This window comes from Platichthys flesus, chromosome 5, assembly GCF_949316205.1.
Source record: "Platichthys flesus chromosome 5, fPlaFle2.1, whole genome shotgun sequence".
NCBI lineage: Eukaryota > Metazoa > Chordata > Actinopteri > Pleuronectiformes > Pleuronectidae > Platichthys > Platichthys flesus.
This window is the reverse complement of record NC_084949.1, coordinates 9777599-9802063: the sequence shown is the minus strand read 5'-3', so window position 1 is coordinate 9802063 and position 24465 is coordinate 9777599. Positions and strand designations below refer to the sequence as shown.

The 24465-nt window shown below is 42.3% G+C and overlaps 4 protein-coding genes across 7 annotated transcripts; 1 reads left to right on the top strand and 3 right to left on the bottom strand.

The window, feature by feature from the left end:
* The first annotated feature begins 94 nt into the window (after positions 1 to 94).
* On the top strand, positions 95 to 4650 carry crtac1a (cartilage acidic protein 1a). 2 transcript variants are annotated; one of them, XM_062388616.1, is made up of 14 exons: positions 95 to 250; positions 902 to 1113; positions 1205 to 1401; positions 1523 to 1659; positions 1754 to 1910; positions 1999 to 2133; positions 2707 to 2843; positions 2941 to 3077; positions 3199 to 3281; positions 3455 to 3555; positions 3639 to 3807; positions 3908 to 4092; positions 4254 to 4293; positions 4419 to 4650. In XM_062388616.1, exons 2-12 carry the CDS (start codon positions 914 to 916, stop codon positions 4084 to 4086), a joined length of 1632 nt encoding a protein of 543 aa, XP_062244600.1. In that variant the 5' UTR covers positions 95 to 250; positions 902 to 913; the 3' UTR covers positions 4087 to 4092; positions 4254 to 4293; positions 4419 to 4650. The 2 variants fall into 2 exon arrangements, with proteins under 2 accessions (XP_062244600.1, XP_062244599.1); XM_062388615.1 differs by having other exon boundaries at positions 96 to 250; positions 3908 to 4053.
* Positions 4651 to 6186: 1536 nt separating this feature from the next.
* Positions 6187 to 10554, bottom strand: golga7ba (golgin A7 family, member Ba). The gene is made up of 5 exons (XM_062388617.1): positions 10453 to 10554; positions 9278 to 9403; positions 8255 to 8407; positions 8059 to 8160; positions 6187 to 7240 (listed from the first exon to the last, which is right to left on the bottom strand). The coding sequence occupies exons 1-5, from the start codon at positions 10462 to 10464 to the stop codon at positions 7157 to 7159; spliced, it is 477 nt and encodes a 158-aa protein (XP_062244601.1). The 5' UTR covers positions 10465 to 10554; the 3' UTR covers positions 6187 to 7156.
* A 1417-nt stretch (positions 10555 to 11971) lies between these two features.
* On the bottom strand, positions 11972 to 20233 carry zfyve27 (zinc finger, FYVE domain containing 27). Of its 3 annotated transcripts, XM_062387987.1 has the most exons (14): positions 19902 to 20233; positions 18753 to 18980; positions 18544 to 18614; positions 18242 to 18428; positions 17890 to 17985; positions 17010 to 17122; positions 16520 to 16638; positions 16062 to 16133; positions 15290 to 15310; positions 15046 to 15066; positions 14182 to 14323; positions 13757 to 13803; positions 13564 to 13645; positions 11972 to 13443 (listed from the first exon to the last, which is right to left on the bottom strand). In XM_062387987.1, exons 2-14 carry the CDS (start codon positions 18977 to 18979, stop codon positions 13373 to 13375), a joined length of 1269 nt encoding a protein of 422 aa, XP_062243971.1. In that variant the 5' UTR covers position 18980; positions 19902 to 20233; the 3' UTR covers positions 11972 to 13372. The 3 variants fall into 3 exon arrangements, with proteins under 3 accessions (XP_062243971.1, XP_062243972.1, XP_062243973.1); XM_062387988.1 differs by lacking the exon at positions 15290 to 15310; XM_062387989.1 differs by lacking the exons at positions 15046 to 15066; positions 15290 to 15310 and having other exon boundaries at positions 19902 to 20232.
* Positions 20234 to 21003: 770 nt separating this feature from the next.
* On the bottom strand, positions 21004 to 23313 carry LOC133953401 (serine/threonine-protein kinase pim-2-like). Its single transcript, XM_062387311.1, has 8 exons — positions 23274 to 23313; positions 22903 to 23154; positions 22709 to 22803; positions 22531 to 22578; positions 22215 to 22433; positions 21649 to 21829; positions 21368 to 21538; positions 21004 to 21272 (listed from the first exon to the last, which is right to left on the bottom strand). The coding sequence occupies exons 1-8, from the start codon at positions 23311 to 23313 to the stop codon at positions 21181 to 21183; spliced, it is 1098 nt and encodes a 365-aa protein (XP_062243295.1). The 3' UTR covers positions 21004 to 21180.
* Positions 23314 to 24465: the final 1152 nt, after the last annotated feature.

Sequence of the window (24465 nt, the reverse complement as noted above, 5' to 3'; positions counted from 1 at the left end):
TGTATTGTTGTTGTGACTACCGATACATAGCATCCGGGTCTCGGAGACACGGGCACAGAAATACAGGCCAGCCATTGGTCTACAACCTGATCATTCAGAGAGACCTCCTCTGATTGGCTTATCCTCTGCACATTACACAAGCTGTTTTGTAGATTTTAAAAGCTGGAGTTGTGTAAGGACGAGGGTCTGTGCTAAACCTCTGCAGCGCAGACACATCATCTCCATCTCTACACTCCGACTCAGCTGACAGGTAAGAAAGAAGGAGACATTCCTGCAGACATATTTCAAAGGGGGAGAATTAACCTCATGCATGGATGTATTGGTAAAGATCTCATTGCAATGTATGACTGAATGTAAGATCAATTATGCTTGTGCATCCTTAACATCAAGTAAACGTGAACAACATGACAAGACAGTATGCTTAACAAAATGTAGATACTTTATTAAGCAACTTCAAATGTAGGATGTTTTCACTAATCAGGAAAAACACGTTGGAGCTCCCCCTTAAAATAACCTGTTCAAAACTAGTATTTACTTTGTCTTTCCATTGATGGCAACCTCTCTCTCTAGATTTCACTGTAGCTTACTTGTAACATCTCTTTAATTGTGGCCTTTTGGACATTTTGATTGTTCAACATGATCCTTGTGTTTGTGAAACCTTGCTGTGTGTCAGCAACATGAGCCACATGTTCTCAGGATAAAACTTCACATCAGTGGTTATCGATAATGAGCAGAGAATGACAAACATATCGGTTTCCAATGTGAGATGCCGCATGAAAACCATGATATGTCTGTGTCCGTATCATGGACACTGACTGTCTCTGTGCGTCGTCATACACTTGTCTATCGTCTACGTCTTGAACAAACACATAACCCACACCCCTGCTCTGTGTCCCATCAGGCTGCAGTGGCGATGTGGGCCTCAGGTCTGCTGCTCCTCCTGTTGGTGGGACTCCGGCATCAGTCTCTCGCCCAGAGCTCCGAGCCCATGTTCCGGGTCATAACTCAGACTGTGCTTCCTCCGGACAATCTTCACAACCCGACACAGCTCAACTACGGGATGGCCGTGACAGACGTGGACGGTGACGGCGACCTGGAAGTGGTGGTGGCGGGGTGAGGGGCTGACTCTGTGACACAGCCCAGCTATACGTTTTTTACCCTGTGGCCTTTGTACAAATCAAATCTATTCTACCTTTACTCTCAGGTACAACGGGCCCAACTTGGTGCTGAAGTACGATCGCACTCAGAAGAGGCTGGTGAACATCGCCACTGACGACAGCACCTCTCCATACTACGCCCTGAGGGACCGAGCAGGTAACGCTATCGGAGTCACTGCCTGCGACGTGGATGGAGACGGACGTGAGGAGATCTACTTCCTGAACACAAACGACGCCTACTCTGGTGAATAGTGCGATGGCAAGATCCAACCAGAAACCCGCAAATGGCCTCCTGATGTCATTTTCTGGAACAATATGTGAAGGGATTTCCCTCATGATTTCTGGCTTTTCTGTTTTTTATGCAGGACGGGCAACTTACTCGGACAAGCTCTTCAAGTTTCGCAACGGTCGCTTTGAAGATCTTCTACATGACGAGGTCAATGTGCGTCGCGGCGTGGCCAATCGCATGGCAGGACGTTCTGTGGCATGCGTGGACAGAAAGGTCAGTTAATCCACCTTGTTGAACTAAACATAAAATCCCACTTTTGCTTTAAAAACGACTCCCCTCACTCCTCTTGCCTGCTGTTGCACTGCAGGGAACAGGTCGGTACTCCATCTACGTGGCCAATTACGCCCGAGGCAACGTGGGCCCCCATGCTCTCTTAGAAATGGACGAGGCTGCCAGTGATGTGAGTAAAGGCGTCATCGCTCTGTCGGACGTGGCTGCTCAGGCCGGGGTCAACAAGTTCACAGGTGAGGAGGAGCTCAGGCTCGAGAAGTGGACGTGTGTGTGTGTGTGATGCGGTTTGAGGTGGACTCTCACAGTTTGCTCGTCCTGCAGGTGGACGCGGTGTGGTGGTCGGGCCGATCCTGAGCGAGGCCAGGTCTGACGTCTTCTGTGACAACGAGAACGGACCCAACTTCTTGTTTAAGAATAAAGGAGATGGGACTTTTGTTGACATGGCCAGACAGGCAGGTGAGCCTGAGCGAAAGAGCAAGAACGCTCAAGTGGTGGGAGTTGAAATACATACGATTTAATAAGGAATCTGAGAACTACTGACATTTTTAGGATGAGCGTCAGTCAATAGCTACTGGAACTCAACCATTACCTCACATTTTGATACTAAAAAGGAAATATAAAAAGGAGCAAACACGTAGGTGCATTTTGTCAGTGCTTTGCTTCATTTCTTTGTTTTTTATCAAGATTTGCCATCACTGCGCCAAAGAGTGGACTATTTTTTCCTTGTCATCTTAAATTAGATGTTTTCTTTAAAGGAATAGTTCTACAGATTGGAAAAAGCTATTATTGGCTTTAGTTTATATGGTCACACACGAGATATTCTCCTGTAAATCTCAGCGAGAAAAAATTACCAAGATTAAATGTTCTGACTAAACAAGAAAAGACCTATCATAATAATATTGAATTGTTGCTCTGCCACAGTGTCTTCTTTAATACCACCACTAGATGTCACTAGAGACAGTTGATCTTATCACTAGTTTTCCAGTAGTGGCGGCACTAAAACTTTAACACTGCATTTTATATCCAAAGGTGTGGAGGACACCTACCAGCATGGCAGAGGAGTAACACTCACTGACTTCAATGGGGATGGAAAGACGGACATCGTTTATGGCAACTGGAACGGCCCACACCGACTCTACCTGCAGGGCACCGACTCTACATTCCGGGTGAGGACTTTTACAGAGGAATAAAGAAGATCAGATAAAACTCTGTGAAATGGAAAGAATTTGATAAAACAGGATTTTAAAAAATGATCTCTTGCAGAACGTAGCTACTGGGGGATTTGCGACCCCCTCCCCTATTCGCACGGTCATCGCTGCTGACTTTGATAACGACAAGGAGCTGGACGTCTTTTTCAACAACATCGCCTACAGAGGAAACGCCCCGAACAGGCTGTTCAGGTAAGATCATAATAATTACGTAGACCCAAGTTTCATAGAGAGGCGCCACACATAAACCATTACATGACAGGAAATCCTTGAATCAAAAGCTGTTGTTATAATCCCATGTGTTCGTTTGCAGGGTGGCGAGGAGAACTGATGCGGATCCACTGATCGAGGAGCTTAACGTGGGAGATGCTGCCGAGCCACAGGGGAGAGGAACAGGTCAGCTGCCTCTGAGCTCAGAGCTCAGGACAACACGTTGTCATCAGTTTGATTATCAAAGAAATCTGTGATATCTCTGCCTGTAATATAGAGACACAGCTGCCAGATAAACCCCACAGTTTAGTTGTCAAGGGAGTCAGAGCCATGAAAGCTCTCTGTTTGCTACTGGACAGGTGGAACCGTGACCGACCTGGATGGGGACGGACAGCTGGAGCTGCTACTGGCACACGGAGAGAGCGCCCAGCAGCCAATATCTGTCTTCAAGGTCACACAGGTGTGTATGTGTGTGTGCGTGTCTCTGTGTGTGCGTGTGTGGCTGTGAGTTACATCAGACTAACCCATCACTGTTGTTGTCAGGGCTCGTCCAATAACTGGCTGCGGGTCATCCCTCGCACCCAGTTTGGTTCTTTTGCCCGGGGCGCCAAGGTAACAGCCTTCACCAATCAGAGTGGAGCTCACACGCGCATCATTGACGGAGGCTCGGGGTACCTGTGTGAGATGGAGCCTGTCGCCCACTTTGGTTTAGGTAACAACTGCATTTGTTACATTATCGACTATTAAAGACGCAGTATCTAAAGTAGAAGACAATATAAATAAAAAAAAAATGTCCTGCCCCGGATTCCCAGGAAACGATGAGGTGAAGGTGCTGCAGGTCTCCTGGCCGGACGGCAGCTCCATCAGCCGAGCCCTTCAGCCTGGTGAGATGAACTCAGTGGTGGAGGTGTCTTATCCCAGAGAAGAGGAAATGACTCTGCTCGCCGATGACACGCAGGTACGGAGTACGGAGCCAAGGCATGAACTATGAACACGGGTAATGTTCCAGTGTGCCTCTATCAGAGGCCTTATTGACTTATCTAACACAACTCTTTTCTTCTGACTGTCAGTTTTAATTAAATATGATTGAATTAAAACTGACAGAAGTCAAAATCCCTTTTTTTCCTGTATTTGATTTTGTTTTTATTTATATTTCAGTGTGGTACAGGCTTCAGTGTCAAGAATGGCCACTGTGCAGGTAGGCAAGCTTAATAAATGAGTTGTTCTTAAATACAGTGCCTCAAATATTAATTTGAAAAGAAATTAAAATTGTATTATTGTTCTGTTTTCAATTTTCTTTTCTTTATTATTTATTTTTTGCAGGTCTTTGAGGAGGCAATACATTTACATTGGAAACAGAAAAACTAAACAGAAATGGTTTCAAACTTTTTGTCCAGCCCTCAAAATTAAAAACGTGTTTCTCCCTTTACTCTTATGAGTAGCTATATCTATTTTTCATTAATTTTAATCCATATTAATTTGTACTACTGCTAGGGTTAATGTTGTCTTTAATGACCCATGACAAACTCTTTTAATAAAATGTTACCAATCACTATTCTTGGTGAGTCTGTGGTGCTTAAGGAGACCTAATCTTAAAAACAACCTCATTATTACATTAACACTATCACCTATTTAAGCCTCCTCTTTATATTCCATTGTATCACCCTGTCTTGTTTAGTGTTTAAACTGTTTTTATCTGAAGTCCTATGTTTTTATTCATGAATTGTGCTATATAATAAGATATATTACTATTATTAACATTATTTTTATTGTTATAATTATTATCACAAAGGAGATATATTGAGTTCTGCAAATTCCCTTTATGTAAACACTTGTCTCTATAGTCTTCTGTCGTCATATTTCCATTGAACTGCCCTGTGCTTCAGTTTGATCCATTTCTACTGTGTCGTCCTAACCTTGTGTCTGCCCTTCCTTCTCTTCTCTCCTCCTTTTATTCTTCCTCTCCCCTGCTTTGTGCTGTCACTCATGCAGCGTTGGCTCCATATTACATTGGAATCCGCTCCACGTCCGTCACCACGTTTCAAGCCTCCTGTGTTAAGACACTTTTACTACAGTGTGTGTTGGTGCTGTCTGCACATCTCAGGAGTCCCTAGTCTTCAGCGTAACAACCATCATGTTTGAGAAAAGTATCTGCTTGACTTCCTGTGACATGCAGTGACCGTGTGTCCATCTGGATTCACTATTTGATGGAGTCCTAGTGTCTAGACGTCCTGCAGTCTGGATGTTTCCTGGGTGCACGCTGTCGTCTCGGCACTTTCCAATTGAAGACTGAAGACGGGGTCGATATCAACTCATTACTCAGCTGAAAGTGCTCTGTCATAGCCAGTTAAGCATGCATGAAAACAAGCTCGTCGTAACATCAGATTTGTGAGATGTTCTGATGCTTTAGTGCATGTAATAAGATGTTATAATTATTCTGTACTTTGAAATGGTGGTACAATTTCTGAGGGTTATTTGTACCATTTGCACATTCAGCACATTTCATAATACTGTGGTAATATATATTCATGTTAAAACATTTTTAAAACACTGCTCAAGTTTGTATTTGTTCAGCTCTATTGTAGTTCTACAGTGCATATTAAGCACTTTACCACACAACAATCACGCAGAGCCATCAGCTATTATCTTGCCCAAGGAACCTCTGGCACACAGACTGGGATTGAACCTCCGACGCTCCATTTAATGGACCATCCACTCTACATCCTGAGCCACAGCTGGTCTTTTTTTCTAGTAACATTAGTGATGTTTGTTGTGTTTTCATTTCTGATAAAAACCTGCTGATAAGTACAACGATCAAATTGGCTGCATTCCATTTAGCAGCTCCAGTCCTGGAGACCTGCTCCTGTGCATGTTCAGTATCTGTGAAGACTTACCGGCCCATCTACCTGTATCCTGTCAGGTGGCCTCTCATGTTTACTTACAGGGTGGCGATAAAGAAAGAAGAGCTCTGTGCAGCGGTGATGAAAGAGTATTTATCAGACACCAGTCATATTCACCTCTTTGCTGTGTATCAAACAACAAGCGACAAGAAAGTCAGTCCTCGCACAATGTCACCAAAATAAAGGACACATTCACATTTGTAAGTCTGTATTTTTTTCTGTTTGGCAGTTATTGTTCTTTGGAAGCTTGATGTACTTCAAAACACTACAGGTAAGATTCAGGAAGACTTTCTGACCCATACTTGGTCCACTTCTAATAATGCACACTACGTCTTTGCATAATTCAAATTTAGGAAGCGTTCTCGCTCATTGAACCCAAGAGGTTACCACTTGGATTGGTGCATTTGTGTCTAGTTACTTTCATGTGGGAGATATGGAAGATCTGCTACAGTTGTACATGGATGTGCTGAGTGACATTCATCTGCTACCAGACAGTATGAGTTACAGCAGAGTTGATGGAGGAAGAGTTCTGTTGCACAGTGAAACGTTGTGATGCCCTGCTCAAATGCTTGCACATCCTTTTCACATTTGCCACAATCCAGAAACACAGTCAGAGCGACAGGTAATGTCTTCAGAAGCAAGTGTGTGGTGGTGGACGGTGATGGGATCAGTCCAGTTTCCCAGTCGGTCAGGGCGCCGCTGAGGCTGATCTGGACTGTGCGGTGCAGCTGCGGTGGCTGAGGTATGAGGTATGAGGTTTCGATGAGGCCTGTGGTCGTCACTCCCGTCTCAACACTAACACATCCTCTCTTCGCTTCCTTACTTCCGTCCATCCTTTTCATCTCCCACCAGACAGATCAGGAAGGACGTTAATGGTACAATCACACAAAGTATTGCGAAGATTTTTTTTTCCATCGAGACACTGCAGCAAGTCAGTTTGCAATAAACGACTGAAGTGCATTCACTGTGGAAAGAGCTCGGAACAATTTAAGCACGTGATGTCAGGTCATTTGCCAAAGAGAGACAAAAAGCTAGTGAATCCTTTGTGTGAACATATCTGAGGGATGATACGTGTTAAGTATTGGGACAGGAGTGGTGTCAGGGTCCTGACTTCTCCGGTGGTGAGTGATCAGGGGGACATGGTGCTTAGGACGAGGCCAGTCATCGAGCAGTGCTGCCGGACACTGAGCTGCTCCCTGAGCTGGAGCCGCTGGAGCCCCGGTCTTCATAGATGGAAATCTCTATCTGGTGAAAGTAGTTAGGGACCAATAAGGCACTAAGGAGTATTAGAACACACCAGCAGTCTTTAGGCCTGGGCCATTAGGACCAAAATGTACATCTCTTTGTTTTGGCTGAATGGCGATACATGATCTATAACTCTGTTTTTTCTCGTACATAATGTTCAGTTAATTTAAAGTAGATATCGCAAGAACTTCTCTTAAAACAGTCTGTGATCAAAATAAAATGCTAAGACGGAGTTTTCATTCTTGTTTGAAAATGCTGCGCAATTTGTCACCTTTAAATAAAACCATATCATAAAGATGACATAAATTAAATAAAAATAGTAGTAGGATTTAGCATAAGGTACAAGTAGGTGAAGAAGAAAATATTTCTGCTTATAGAAGAAATCATTTGAATGCCACGTCAACATTTGACAAATAGTTTGTAGTTTGTCTTTGAACAGGTACTTAGGCCTCGGATTACTCCTAAATTACACAGTACAAGTACTTCATACTATTTGCAAAAATGCTTTTATATGCTTAAGGTTTATAAACTACATATGAAAGAACAGGTAGTATCAGAGTACATTATATTAGACTTTAAAACACTTCAAGTTACGGTTGTGGGAATTGTTGATATTTCTCTAAATTGAGATACTGATAAAACTTGTTATGCTTCATGAGAATATTATCAAATCTTATTTCCATATTATGTATTTTGTCTCTGAAATTGTATTACCTGTGCTAAGGGACCGTAAGATTTAATTGCCTCTCTCTTCTCCTCAGGAGAGATGCAAACACAAGCATTGATTTATTCATTTAAAAAGCACTGAGTAAGGATACAACACGCATCCCCCTCTCTATGGGATCAGTGATGAGCAGACCTCTGGGAGCGTAGATCTTCTCATTCTGCTCCTGGATGTACTTGGCGATCTTCTTCAACACCTGACACACAGACAGAAGAAGAAAAAACCCACAACACGTTCAACGCTGAACTTGAACATGAAAATCCAGCTGCCTTTGAGAGAACCAGCCTGACCTTCTCGTAACGTGTCTCCATGCAGAGGAAGATGATATACGCTGTAGCGCAGGCCAGACACCCCTCCAGGTACGACTGTCCTCCGATCTTCTCCGCCTCTGTGTAGTAGTTATTCAGAGTCTTCACAGTGTCCTCAAACAGCGTCCGCTCGATCTGGAGACGCACGAAGGACAGAGTCACGAGGAGAGCGATGAGTCAAGTGAAATGTGGAGAGGAAGTATGGGTTTTTCTCATTAATGACAGTCTTAGGAACTGTAGCTGTGAATTTGGACTGCTGATGAAGATCTGCCATTTATTTCCTCAATTTATTGATCTTTTTTTTACCAATAAAATATCTCAAAATATTCATGGGAAGTTTCAGTTTACAAAGAAACCTTGCTAATGATAAGGTGGAACTATCTTTTATTTTGAAAATCAACTAAAATGATCAATTAATTGTTAATATTATTGTAATAACGATTAATAATAGCAGCCTATTACTAATGGCGACATAGGAATTTCCAATCATTCATATAATTCTCATAATATTACTCATTTATTCTCATATTACTCCTTTATTCTCTCATTATTATAACTTTCTACACAAAATCCCCTTTTTCTTTCTCAACAATATCTCTGATACGTCGTCCACCACAGAGAGAGATTTGTTAAAGAATGATTCTTGTTTTTTCATTTGCATTGATGCCACTAACTCACTTTACTTGAACAAGTGACTTTGGCTCATCTTGTTCTCCTTCTGTAATGATCCTGTAGGCCGGTTGTATTGTACTGTATTGTTTTGCCCCTGTCATCTGTCGGGAATTTGGTTTTAATGTTGTATTTATATGTTTTTCTTAATATAAATAATTCATAATAATAATAATTTATATATATATAAATGCCTTTGATAGAAAGACACACACACACACTCACATCCATATACATATATGTACATACTGAATCCAAATGCATGTATGTTTAACTACATAAATCCAACACAGGAGCATGTTTAACAGTTTTAAGCATGTTTTAAAGTCTCCTCACCCTGCTCTCCAGCTCCGACGGGAACTTGGTCTGAAACTTGCAGGTGGTTCCTTCGCTGTAGTCTCTCTGGATGAAGACCTTGTTGGCCAGAGACGCACTGTGCCTCAGCTCCTGCAGGTTGTGGAACTGAATACACACACACACACACACACAAAACAGTAGGGGTTAAAACAGTATCTCTGTAATGAGTCCCCAGAGAGACAGAGGGCGACACCCCTGTGTGCACCTGTTCACTGTCAATGTGTACAAACAGAGGCTGATTTGTCGGTGCAGGATGATAGAGGAGATGTGATCAATCTCCCCGTGGCTCAGTGTCTGCACTTATTTCTGCCTTGTTGTGTGTTGGAGCAGAGCCCAGCACTGGACACACTATCTCCTACACACACACACACACACACACACACACACAACACACACAACACACACACACACACACACATATTCTCCCCCTCTTGTCTTTCCCTGCTCGAACAGAGAAGCACAGCTCACAGGAGACGGTTCAACATCTAAACTACAGCTCACAACAGATCGATGATGAGGAACAGAATGAGGCAGACTGACACTAACTTACAACTGTATTATTATTATTATTATCGTTTTTATTATCAACCTCTCTTGTAAATCCGGCATTAACTGTAGCACAGAAGGAGAGCAGTGAGTGGCTTCTGTCCATGGTGCTGAACGCTATTCCTCCCTCTGTGTGCGGGTGTGTGTGTGTGTGTGTGTGTGTGTGTGTGTGTGTGTGTGTGTGTGTGTGTGCGTGTGTGTAGTCAACACATGGATTAACGGGGCGTCTCAGCAGACAAAAAAGCCCAGATCTGCTTTCACCAAACACATTTTGCTCTTAACATCCCTGTGGGGACCCGCTGCTCCGCTGCCCTTGACATATCACTGACATGTTAAAGGTTTATTCTCTGTATAACAATAACATATCTTCTCTATCAAACACGCTACGGGAGAAAAACCGACGGATCCTCGGCTGACCGCGCAGGATAATGTAGGACACTGACTGAAGTGAGCTGAATCCCAGTGTCACCTCGTCTCTCCGCTCACATGCACCCGCACCCATGTTTTTTAATTATTACTCATAGCGGCATCATGGAGGTGAGGTTCCTGCAGATGGTGGGAACATGGAGGGGGGGGGGGATTTAAGCCTTAACATCAACCAGCCTTACCTCTGTCGCCATGTTGCCATCCGCGGCCGTGGGGACGAGTCCCTGCGTGCGCTCAAACCGTTTTAGTGGGACAAGAGGAGCGGGGCGGGGATAAGAGGAGAGGAGGGGTTAGAGGGGCGGGGCTAACCTACAATTGCAGGTTTAGGTCCGGTGCATTGCCTGATCTAAATGTTTGTGACGCTCTCTTGTCCTGTGTTAGTGCACGAGGGCTACTTCAGAATTACCTCATGTCATCAGTGAGTCCTCCTCAAACAGATCCACAAGTAGTCACTTTCTATTGTTTGTGTGCTGGACGTTGTGTGCAGAGTCAAGCTATGAACCTTGTGTTTCTCCTACCTGGTTCATCTGTTACTGTCAATTGTTTTCATAAAATGAAATTGAATTTGCTTTATTACTGTCCACATGTGTCATTAATACTAGTGTTATTTTGTCATACATTGCAGTTTTGCTATTTCAGAGGACTGTGGAGAAACTGACAATTTTGAGAACCATTTGCTGTGTTGCATCAGCAGAGAGGACAGCAATAAATAAGTTAATATGCAATATAAACACAAGTAAAAGCTAAATATAAATAGATACAAAAATAATGTAGACGGCGCAAACTGAATATTTGCATATATTGTGAACAGAATATATACACTTTAATTGCATATTGCAAATTAGTGATCGAATTGCACAGATTGAAATGAGCATTGTACAGTTAGATTAATTTGAACCTGAGTGAGTTTATAGTGGATCCCCAGAATTGGTGCATGTGGTCGACTGGGCGTGGAGCTGCTTGTCTAACGGCTGCAGGAAGGGACGTCCACTTCAGACACTTCACGGTAGATCAGTCGCTGAAGGAGCAGCAGTGCTGTGATGGTGTCCTGCGTGGTCCCACCACCTCCACTGGGTGAAGAGGTGTCCCAGGAGCGAATCGTTCAATTCATTATAAAGTCATGTTACTATAGCTGCTCTACTTTCTCACATGACTCTTTTAACCTTTTTGATAAAGGTGTTCTGATTAACATTGCTCTGTTATAATCATATAATTATTATTTGTGTGGGCAAGATATTTAATTGGCTTTCTTGTATATTCATAATTTTCTTTGAATCCTCACTCATATACAATAGAGGGTATATCTCAGCCAAGGCCCAACAGTTCCCTTTAGAAAACCACATTTTAATTCTCTAGATCCAGATTTTGATTTGGATCTGCACCACATTGCACAAACTCCTAGATATCAACAAACGACCACGGAGGTAAACATAGCCTCATTGGCAGAGGTAAATGTGTGATTTTGAAATCCTTCTCTTATGATCTATATGGAATCCTGTGTTGGTTAATTTCGACACAACTGGTACTTTTTATACAGCTTACGGCAGTATCAAATATGTTTTTTCTCTTTTTTTTTTTAAATCTAAAAATGTTAGTGATGTCCAAACTTAGACATTTCCTCAGATAAACCTTGCTACTTAAACAAAAAAGGTTTTTCTGTTACTCAGTTGCTTTCAAATAAAAAACACTTACCACTGGGACTTTAAGTTAATGAAATCATCGAGTTTATTTCAATAATGGCTTGTTTTAACAATAAAATATGGGCCAATATATACAGAATTCATCATTGGGTCAAATAATAATTTCCCATTTGTGGACTTTTAACTTAAATATATTAGATATAGAAGAAAAATTTACAGTAACAGCTTATATGATTTCAATAAAAGCAAAGCACACAATTACAATCATCCTTGTCTGAATCGTCGTTAAAACAGCTTTGTCATCGTTTCGCCGGTTTGCCATCAAAGACCAAGCTTTTGGGCTACAACGCCCCACATGGATTCTTTTAAGTCTCGCTTGCAAGAGTGTGAGGCTCTGATGCTGGTTTCAGTTGGTTTCTCAGTCTGTTCAGATGAATTGAATCCAGTTGGATTGACTTTGATACGGTTAAAAGGAGAAGCTCTAGCGGCAGGGATACAGTTTTCGAGGTGGTCTCTATGCTCCAAAAAGAAACCAGTTTGACATGTCTACACAGGAATAAACAACAATCAGGGTGAAGAATAAAGCAATTTGTTCATAATAAGTAGAATACGGCCGTCTATCATACTGCAGTGCGGGTTGCAGCAGGAGCAAATGCAATTATTAAAAACATGAAGTCAACCAAAATCACTGGCCTGGAATAGTTGGACAAGCCCAGACATAATCACACAGAGCTGCTGACCAGCCACAGGTCGATGTGGACTGCGGGACAACAAACAAGTCTTTGAGGAAAAAGGGTTTTGAATTGCCGGCATGTAAAGCCGAACGTAGAGCTTCATATTTTGTTCATCCAAATAAACAGAACTCTGTTTTCTGCAGTGCCCAGCTAACAACATCATATTCCTCACCATTCTAAAAAATAACACATGGTTTTCCAGTGGTAGCTTAGTCTTGTTCGTACAGAGAAGTTATCTCGGCAGGATGTTACAGTTGAACATCCAATTGGGCTAAAGATATCAACATTCAAGTGGATTTAAATTTGTGGCAAGAAAAGGTATGTAAAAACATAACCACCGACATCCAGTCAAACTCCCACTATCACTTAACACCACCAGTACAATCCGGGCCTACACCTTGCATGCTTCATACTTCCTTCGGCCTAGCGAGGGGAAAAGCACGGCCCTGGATTTTTGTTTATACTATTATTTCCTGTCTTGACTCCCATTTATTCATAAGGTCCAGTTCTTCAAGGAGAGTTGTCACAGGAAATTTGTAACATGTTACAGTAGAAGTCCTATAATGATAAGTAGCTTGGGAGGGATTTGACTGGAAAAGGCAGGACCAACATAGGAGGTATCTTAACAGACATTAGGTGTCTTAACATGAACACCAAGGTGTGTGTGAGGGCTACAGTGATTCGTGAAGGACCTTCCACTGGCCACCGGGAGATAAACTGATGTCATGTCACTGTAACTTGATGAGAGAGGAATTACAAGGAGCACAGACAAACACTGTCTCTCTCTGTGCCTCTGGAGCTGGAGAAGAAACAGTAAGAGAATCAAATCATCAGTCAGAACACACATGAGCCAATCGGAATCAGTGTAAAAATAAAATGTTGTTGAATGATCCAGTATCTTTTATTTGTCACTCCTTACCGGTTGCCCCCATGCAAGCTCTCAGCACTTTAAAAGAGCAGCATCGGGAACAGAAGCTGTTGCCACAGTTACTGCAGTTCCTCTGCAACAAAAGACAAGAACGTGTTGAAGAAAAGTCGAGACAAAATCAATCCCGATGTTCATGTGATTCCTAAATATATCCCAGATTCTGGTCACAAGTATTCAGACTCACCCTTTTCTTCAGCACGGAGAAGACAGCGTTGCAACTCGAACAGTTGCCTTTGGAGACAAAGAAAAACAAGTAGAAAGGAGTACAGTGAAATCTAGTACATAGTACTAATACATAGACCTGCCATACAAGCCAGGAGCCAGTCAGATTTCCCTTTAGCCTCAGCGTACCCTCGGGTTCAGCTTTTGCGTTATTTCAATTAAAAGGCCAAAACACCCGATGACGCGGAGGTACAACTGAAGATTACTGTTTTCTGACAGAGCTTAAATATGATGGTTACACAGCTGTTCCTGGTTTTCAAGGTGCGAAACTGACGTAGCAGCAGCAACATTAACTTAACTTACCACCAACTTTAATATAACATAAAGCAGTCTTCCAAATTGGCACCAAGTATAATGAAGCCTGTGGATGAGTGGGAGCGGACTGACCTGTGCTGCTGGTGGGGTAGCGTTTACGCAGCTTCTCTGTCAGTTTGGACACCTTGCTACGAATTGGCTCGTTGCGGCTCAAGAGGCCATTTTCAGAGATGGTGTCGTACTCTGGGGCCCCGTGAGGCCCTTCGTCATCCTCCTGAGCGAGAGAGAAAGGGGGGGGGGGGGGGGGGGGGAGTTATGTTCTGTATAAGCAACAATCATCACAGTTGGTGTGGAAACCTGGCCGGGAAACAGAGCAGGCAGTCCGGCAAAACTGGAAGAAACTTTGAGCACTTCAACAAGTTTTACAAAAAAAGATGTTTGGTAAATAAATCAGGCAGATCAAAGACAAGACAATAGATGTTCAACAAAAGACCTGGTCTTTTACCAAACTTTCTTGAGGGTGGTGGCTTGGAACATATATATATATATATATATAAAGGCTAGATGTCTTGACTAATGGAGTTAAACGTCTGCACATGGCGGCCATCTTGCCACAGGCGGATCGCTCACACATAACATTGTGTTGTAGTGGTATGTACTTTTTAAATAACCATAACTTGCTCAATTTTCACCGCTTTTTAAACAGTTTGGTTTGTTATAAACGTCAGAGATGTAGTTATGACACTGCATACTTATGAATAATTATTTTATTTTCTAAACAATAGAATAATGTTCTAAAATAGGTACAAGATTTCCCTTTACAAATATACATCACAAATTATTTTATTTTATTTTACTCATGAATAATGCCAGACATGCAGACTAGAAATGAAGGCGCATGTATGATGGGACTATTGGAGACAGATGACAATAATGGGCAAACAGATGAAGGCGTGGTGGGAAGGATGGATGGAGGCACTGGGGTAATCCACTTACCACTAAGACCAAAGGGGTTTCCTGATCACGATGCAGAACAACAAATGAGAACAATGTTACTCACAAACGCAGATATTCAGTGCGATTACAAAAGGAACAAACCGAACCCTTCAATAGAGTAAAGCAAGAACTTAATCCCCTCAAGCAAGTGGACGCCACATGAACAACATGTGGCGAGTTGTTCGACAGGTTACTGAGTGGAGGATCACAGGCCTCCCTCTAAACAGTGGAGAGCGACACTCACCTGCAGGGAAATCAAATGTTCCTGATTTCAGAGGGAGGCAGATACAAAAAAGAAAAAAAGGAGGAGGAAGGAACAATTTTATAGGAGGAAGAAACAATTTCTTTTCTTCTTTATATTATAAATAGTGGGAAATACAGACTACAGGTGTTTAGCAGAACGGACACATTTTCATGAAGAGTTCAAATATGCTTTTCTTTTCGAGAATTAGAGAAAAAGATCATCACCACGCTCATGTCCGTTCACTAAATGTGAAGCTAGCGCCAGGAGACTGTTAGCCTAGCTAAGCAAAAGACAGGAAATGGGAAAAAACGCCTGTCAGACAAAATATAACAACCAGCACCTTTAATATTCATGAATAAATCCCCTTATCTAATTTGTTGAATGGAATAAAATAAGTACACAAAAAATAGACCTGCCTGTAATCAGAAAAACTGTGTTTTTGACAGATATTATACAAACATAATATGATGTGTTTATTCAAGCCAGGCTAGTTCTTTCCAGTCTTTATGCTAAGATAAGCTAACCAGCTGCTGGCTCTAGTCGGATAACATTGGCATACATTTTTTCATTGAATTCTTTTCCAAGAAATCAAAGACACATATGAGTCTTTTACCTTATTAATACAACATTCTTTTTGGATGATCATTAAACAAAAAATATCAGTTGCCCTAATATTCTGAAATTCCCACATCAGATCTGTTATTCTTAAGAATAAGGCCACCAGTAAACAAGTGATTGCAATGTGGACATATTGATTTAGAGAAGTATTTACCTCAATGGCATCTTTGAATTCATCATCAGGTTCTGCTTCCTCAGCCTCCTCTACACTGCCAGGAGACAGGTCCTGTCATCAAACACACACGCAAGCACATAAATACTGCAGAGTGTACCACAAACAGTCCCAGGATCAGCACTTAGGACATTGGTCAGCTCTGACTGAGCATCTGAGCTGTTCAGTTAAACAGGAGGATTCTATCAAATATAGAACATTTTATTCATTTCGAGCCTGTCCTCCCGCCATTGCTGGAACATAAAATCACAACAGAAAGGAGTGGCTTGATGGATGGGGAAAATCCATGCACGGATTTGTGTTACATTACTGGATAAATACATTGAGAGCATGGGATAAACTGGATAAGAAGCTTACAGTCATGGTTGTTTTTAATGTAAATCACAACCAGTGAGGAAATCCGTATTTAACCCTTCATACACTTTTCTCCTTCCTCTCACCTCCAGACTAGTCGGTGTGGGGGTCCTGTCCAGTAGATTTCCTTGTTCCTGTTCCTCAGACAAACCCTCTGAAGCCTTACTCTGGCCAACGTGGAAGAACTTTCTGAGGTCCAACAAAACTGGAAGCACAGGAGAAACAACCCTTTAATTTTTTTCTTTCTTGAATAATTCTGCTTTTACACATGCACCGTTTCAGAAATACCCAGAGGACGGCTGATTGAGCCGAATAGAGCATTGTCTGTCAAATTCATAGCAAGCAAGTGAGTTGATGGTGTTTGTACCCAACCCCCTCATGTTCCACCCAGGCACCGCTCTCGCTTAACCCAGTGGAACACTTCCATTAAGTGTGAATGCTGCCGACTATCTCCTTTTGTGTGCTGAATGTGTGAAATCCCAGGCAATGTCTACATTTGATTCTCTGGACACTGTCAGGATTTCCTATGTGAAAAAAGGCAACAGTTAGTGCTTCTTTCAGCCAGGATCAACTGACCTCTGTAGAAGTCTCTGTTGCACAGGAAGATGGTGCTGTTGAGCACAGCCAGCACCCAGCCCACAGGAACAAGGTAGAGGAGACACACCACTATTAACATCACTCCATAGAACCTGAAAGCAGATAATACAAATGTCAGGTCACAGTCATCCAACCAGGTGAGTGACTGATCAGCCACTACATTACATTTAATGCTATAATGACTTAACAACTGACCTGGGTCAGCGTATTTCACAGCTGTTTACATGATGTATCTTACATAAATAATCCACTAATATTACTGTATATTAAGTAACATTATCTTACTATTATTAATACTCATAATTATTACTGCATGTGTCTATTTGATTATGCCATCAAATATTTTTTATAAATTGAAATTATACATTTTTTTTACTAATTGTAAATTGCATATTTCCTTTCCCTTTCTTTCCAGTATTGGCTGGTGTTAATACAGTAAACTGGGCAAATTAATCAACACAGAAAATAAAGATTATCTACTTGTTAATTACTGTCGTTAAACTAATCAGTGATCAACTAACTCAACTACAGGTGACACTGTCCATTTGTGTACTGGATTTAGATGCTTTTTCTAATCTAATCAACTACTCAAAGTGCTTCACAGTCAAATCGCTTTGACCCATTCACACACAGATTCATACTGTATGCAGCACTTTTTGTATCTCACACCAAATCAACTGTCAGGGGCAATTTGAGGGTCAGTATCTGGCCCAGGGAAACTTCGGAATGCAGACTGAATGAGCTGGGGGTCAAACCACCGACCCTCTGCTCAGTGGATGGCCCTTGTTACCTCCTGAGCTTGTGTGCGTGTGAATGTGTGTGCGTGTGTGTGTGTCTGCTTGTGTATGCTGATGCAGACCTTGAGGATTTGGTGTGATTATCCCAATGCAGGACCTTTTCAATAGCTTCTGCTGACTGACAGGCAGAGGACAACATGTCGTCTAAATGCTTCAATCTGGCGAAGACAGAAAACACCCAGTACACAAAGATTACAAGGACGAAAGATTCACTTTAACCCGAACATGCACATGTCATGACAACATAGGGTACAATGGACAGCGCTTACTCCAAATATTTTTTCCCGAATATTTCTCATTTTCTCAGTTAAACAAGCCACAGAACTACTGATTTTCAAGGAATATGAATCAGTTAATTGAGAAAATCATCAGCAGGTGAATCAATAATGATTAACTGTGTAGAATCTGTCTTACAGGTCTTTTACTTCCAGCATGGCCTCCTGTTTGGTGAGATGCACTGTCTGCAGGTCTCTGCGGTGCACAGTGTAATAGCTCTTCTTCTGGAGCTCAGCTTCAGAGGCTCTGCCCCCACACCTGTCCTGCCGGTAACCCAAGGCAGCAGGCGCCAACACTAATGCCACAGCCACTGAGAACCAGCCCGCTGACACCAGGGAGGCAGACAAAACAGTATATTAATAAATTTAAGTGTGTTTTAAAGCACCACACAAATGTTGTGTCAATATTAACTCCTTATAACTCGTTTTGCCTCATCTTACCTTCATTAACAGTGCAGAAGAAGACATTAAGAAATAAACACACGAGCAGAGAGCACACCGGTATCTTCCATCTGAGAGATGAGGAAACAAAGACATAAGAAAACAAAGCTGACAATATTGAATACTCCCAATTTCAACATGACTTCTTCATTACACAAGCAATTAAATCACATGGTGCTCAAACAGGCTGCAAACAAACACATACACACCCGAGCAAGAAGCGGCCCAGATCCATTGCTTCTGCAACTGGTTCTAAAAACAGAGTGATTCTCTTATAGGAAACCACCATGTTGTGGAGGTCAAAGTGTGGTATACACCGAGGACTCCCCAACTCAGAGGCGTCTGGAGACTCTTTGGACAGGGTGTGAACCAGCTCTCCCCGTTCGCCTGTACCCTGTGAAGGGTCCTGGGATGTTCCGCTACTGTGCATTGTCATTCTGTGAAGAGTTAAACACAATAAATAGTAGTGTCTGGTTAATTGACAGTGAGATACTTCTACTCTGCAGTATATTCTGTTCTGTTCCAGAAAGACCAGACCGGAAAGGCGTGATCCATACACATACAATACTGCAGAAGGCACAAAGATGGAATGGATCTATTGGCAGAAATGAAATATAAAATTATTATATTGAGGTTTCATCAGTGTGAAATCACCCGAATGTATGAACTGTTGTTTTTATTACCCTAAAATGAGCCCTTTATATTTACGTTGGGAGCGTGTCCTCTCTAGGGAGGCCACCATTCAAATTTTCAGTTTTCAATAATAATTGAAGGCTACCATAGGTTCATGCTTGGAGGGGTGAGGTGAGGGGTGCAACATGAAACCTCACCACAATATGTCATTAAATCCTACACAATGAACCTTTAATGTAAACGTTGTATGATGCACCAGGTCAGAGGGTTCCTCATACAAGTTACAGCTTTAGTTCTCTGATAATCTTTGATATACAATGACAAGAGTAGTCTGTGTCATCAAGAGAAATTGTGAGAAGGCTATCTTTAAAGACAAAGTGTGGGTGACCCTGAACGCATCATTGGAGCAGCTTGTTATTCAGGGTCTAGATTCCACACAGACCTTTTCAAAGTGCATCCATACTTAATGCAATCTAAGCAGTACTTTCTGTGCATGTGCTCATAGCTCAATGTGCGTGTGTCATTGTTTACATCCCCTACTATTGTAACAACGTGCGGAATCAAACTATTCATCGTGACCGTGAACGGCCACATCTCAATAGATCAGCTGCTGTGGCCTGCGAGGTGCTGTCAGTAACAGCGGAGTTAACTAGACCAGCTGACAACCGGACACTGTGGATAAACTGATCTAACCTCAGCTGCTGGGCCCGAGGGAGACTACTAACCCTGAGCTGAGAGTCCAACCACATCCAGCTTGTGAGGCAGCAGCCTGGAGGAGCTCAGGCGATACTAGCGAGTCCCACCGACACCATCGTCAGCCCGGAGGAAGTAAGAGCCTGACCCGGCCCGGTCAACATGACAGCAGCCTGGACTCCGGCATGAGCACCTGCCGGTCAGAGCGATAAGGTTCACGGCGGTGCCGGGTTGACTGCGGAGAAACTATTATTATTATTATTTAGTTCTCTTTGAAACTGCAGGACTTCTTGTCGCTGTTAGCTTTGTTATTAGCTTCGTGTAGTTCCGGAAACGTCCGCTTCCGCCTTTCGTCCAGGCAGAAGCGTTGATCGCAGAGAAGGCGATACAAACGGGCGAATGACTCTTTGGTAGTCGATCACAGAGCAGGATGATCTTCGGCTGGAGAAATTAATAAATACAAAATTTAATTAAATTAAATTGATAACATAAGTCATTTTAGAGATTCGTACGTCATTACTACTGATTATGCATCATAAATACAGGTAACTTCGATTCCATTTGTTTAACACATTTAAATCAAAAGAGCTTTGGGTCTCTCTGTGTTAACGGTTTGGGAAAATGTGAGAGCCATATAAAAACTGTGAACCCATTGTTAAGAAAAATTATCTGCTGTGATGAAGATGATGATGAAGATCAAGTGGATCCAGTTTCATCAATTGTGACTTAGCAATTGAGAAAAACTGTAAGGATGAGAAGTATTCATACAGATCTCTTAATAGAATAATATTAAAGTTTTGTTAGAATCAAGTCAGTACTTTATACAACAGCATCAGTTGTAGTCTTAGTGCCTCAGTGATTTAGAAAGAATATCTGAATTCATTTTCAGTGGGTATCGACTCAATTTCAGAAACTGATTGAAGTAGACTAAAATTCAATTAATCCTCATTAAGATCTGAAATGAGTGCTGACTACTGAAGAATCACTAAGGGTGGATGTTAATACCTTTGGAGGCCCCAGCTTAAAGGCCCCCATTCTGATCCAAACCAGAAATATGCTCAAGAAAACATACGATATCAAACCACATGTTAAAATTATTCTTTAATGATCAAAAAGGAAAAACAAAGTGCATACTGTGCATTTAGATGTAAGTGCAAACCATATCTCAGCTTTTGGCAGGAAGTCAGTGTCACAAGGCCTTATTAGGGGTTTTCTGAGCAGTCTATTACAGCACATCGATTAAATATATACAGTATATACATTCACGCCACTGCTGAGATCAGGTGTTTCATCAGGGTTAGGGGGCAGTGTTTAGTTCAGCCACGGGTGAAGCTTCAGCTCTGTCAGGGTGGGACGCAGCTTAGGGTCCTCCTCCAGACACAGCTGGAGGAAATCCTTGAGGTCTAGAGTGAAAAAGAGAGAGGGAAGATGAAGATGACCATTGAAATGTGTGATGGGTGTTTGCTGACAGGTTTGAGTACATGAGTGGTTTTCTTACTTTTGCGTAGTTCGCTGCTAATTTGCAGTTTTTTGCTGAGGAAGCGTTTGGTCTTGAATCCCTTTTTGTGGAGCATCTCATACAGGACTGTGCCAAGCTGCCACACTGTGCTGGGACCAGCCCTGTAGACAGAAGAGCTGCAATACTCTGGAGGGGCGTACTTTTCAGTGCCTGGAATACAAAGACATGATTATGAGACAGTGAGGATGATGAGGAGGAGAAGCTTTGTGTTCATGTTAAAGTCACAGATTAGTAATCAGAGTAGAAACCAGGCATCTTACCATAGAATACAGTGTAAAATGAGCCTAACTTCACGAGACAGCTCAGCCCAAAATCAATGAGGCGAACCCGTGGGACACTTTGGCCAGTCTCAATCAGGATATTTTCAGGTTTGATGTCCCGGTGAAAGACTCTGTTCTGCTCCAGCCCAATGGCTGCATCGACCAGCTGCTTCATTATAGTCTGTGAGACAGAGAGGGACAGCAGTTTGACATTTTTCATGGCTGTGACTCCAGAGAACTGTTTCCATAACCTGGAGATTCCACGAATATGATCTTGAAACAACTATAAGGTCTTGGTCCTGGGTGTGGCTGCATGTTTCCACTGCATCTTATATACTTGAAACTGAAGAGGTGACACTACTTTAACTACCAGGAGTGTAAACTGCCGTTCAGTCCTGTGACAGGCAACAATGGTAGAAGTGTCTCAATATGAACTTTCCTCCATGTGGAAATGTAATGAGTTATAATGTCAGTCAGAGGGGATTATAGAGAGAGAGAAAGGGAGTTACACAGATCAACCTGTTGACCAGCTCATGAACAGTGAATAGGATCCTGCAGCAGCTTACCTTGGCCTTAGACTCCCGTAGGCAGCCTTTTTTGCGCTTTATATATGTGGACAGGTCAACGGCAGGGACAGGTCTCTCCATCACCACGATCAACTCATGGCCCAGGTCATACCAGTCCAGTAATGCTACTGGTGCTGACTTCCCCACAGAGTCATTTTTCTTTGCTGTTAGTTTCATCATTATGGCCACCTCTGTTGGGAGCATCTTTCCATTCAGGCACTGAAGGGTCACAACAAAAGCAACAGTTCATCCATAATACATTCAGAAAGTGAGTGAGGTGAAAGCCACAGTGGAGTAGTCGGTGTTGGTCACTTACCACTGGTTTGCATAAAAGATTTTCATGCGGTATGTGCTTGATCGCCACCTACAAGACAACAACACATGTTTGGTTACCACTTTCTAGCCCTATTGTGTGTTACGTGTCTTTGTGTGTATATCTGTGTGTGTATGTGTGTGTATGTGTGTCTCTGTGTGTACAACTGTGTATTACTTACCGGAACATTATCTTCTTTGCGGAAGCCAGCAAACACTGTTCCACAGCCTCCTGCACCGAGCGGATCCAGCTCCGAGTATTTGGCCTCAAATTCAACTACACGACACAAATATTTGGTTTAACGACAGTTGTGAGCAACATTAAAAACATGTGACCTAATGTGACTCATTAATCTATTAATCACTTCCTACTCACCTCTTGGGTTGTCTCCTGAGGCGTCCGGGGTCTTCTTCTCCACAACCCTCTTCTTTTTCTCTCTCACTTTTCGACCATCAGGAGACAATATTCTCTTCCTGCTTATTCGACTCACATCAGAATTCGACGCTAAGTCGTGTTTATTCGACTCAAACACACGTCGTCTCTTCCTCTTTTCTGGTTTTCCCTCTTCATCATCTCTGTCTCTCCTTTGCCTTCCTCTCGCACTGCCAACCTCCTCACAGGGTTCACCTGCAAATTAGATAGTCGCTCTCATCAGTTTGTCGGGTTTGAACTACAAACTGAAACACTGGCCATTTGATCTGATCATTAACATTGGTGAAAGCAGGTTTTAGCCTGAATTTACTCACCTTGATGTTTCCTGGGGACCGTATCACATACACGATTCATCTTGGAGGAGTCAGCACACGCAGTGAAATGAAGTTTCAATGACGAATATCAATCCAATGCTTGTAGATGCTGTATCTTGAACGTGTGTATGCTCTCCAACAAGAGTGACCAATATGTGACTGGCTTTGATCCTTTGATGTTGGGTCAGTTACAAAATATCATGTCAGATCTTTGTGCATCATTTGAATCGGTTTGGTTCAATCAATGAATCTATTGAGTTCACATCTCAAACTATTTGTACAATACAAACATATGTAATGGGGGTAAGATTATTTAGGGTACACCGCTCTCTATGTAGAGTCGTTTGGGTGCAGCAGCTGTGGACACCACGTGTGTTGTTGTAAACAATAGAGATCTATAAACTATCACCGTCACGTAATTTGAGATCCCATAAAAAAAGTTGCTTAACCACACAAACGCATTTCTGTCCATAGTACCCAGAGCACCAGATGATGCAGCCAAAATAGATACAATTTAAATAAAAACAATGCCTTAATACTGCTTGTTTGGTGTCATCCAAATGATGAGGATAAAGAAACTTACAGTAAATGATTACCCTTAACGTTGTTTCACCTAGATAAGCAATGAATGGTTAGTCATTGTAAAACTCTCGAACAGGAGGAGCACAGGGTGGTGTACGTCGGCCGTATCCGCAGGAAGAACTGACACAAGAAGAACTGACAGAGCGCTTCTCTTAGTAAGGAGAGGTGGAGTGTGTGTCGCTTCACTTCAGAGAAAGAGGGAACGTATAGAATTCAAAACATGTCTCTATTGTCTTCACTGTTACTTGTGTATTTTTCTATCTTTTATCATTTTCATCAGTATTTCAGTATTTCGTGAACCTTTGGTTGCCATAGCAACCACTAATGACCAGATGCATTAGCAGCCATTGCTACTACGGAAGCCTGATGAGCTGCGGTTTGACAATTGGATTTGACCTTTCTGTAATACAATTTATTTAAATTCAAGGCCGTGGCTTATTTGAATGCAGTCTCCCTCTGCATAATAAAATGCTGTGTATATTGTCACATGCCTCACTAACTCAGCATGACTGTGTCTTCCTCTCTCTGCATACCATTACACACACACCCTCTATTTCCTTATTTCCACAACAAATTTTGATGGGTTTGATGGGACGTGACTATCCACTGG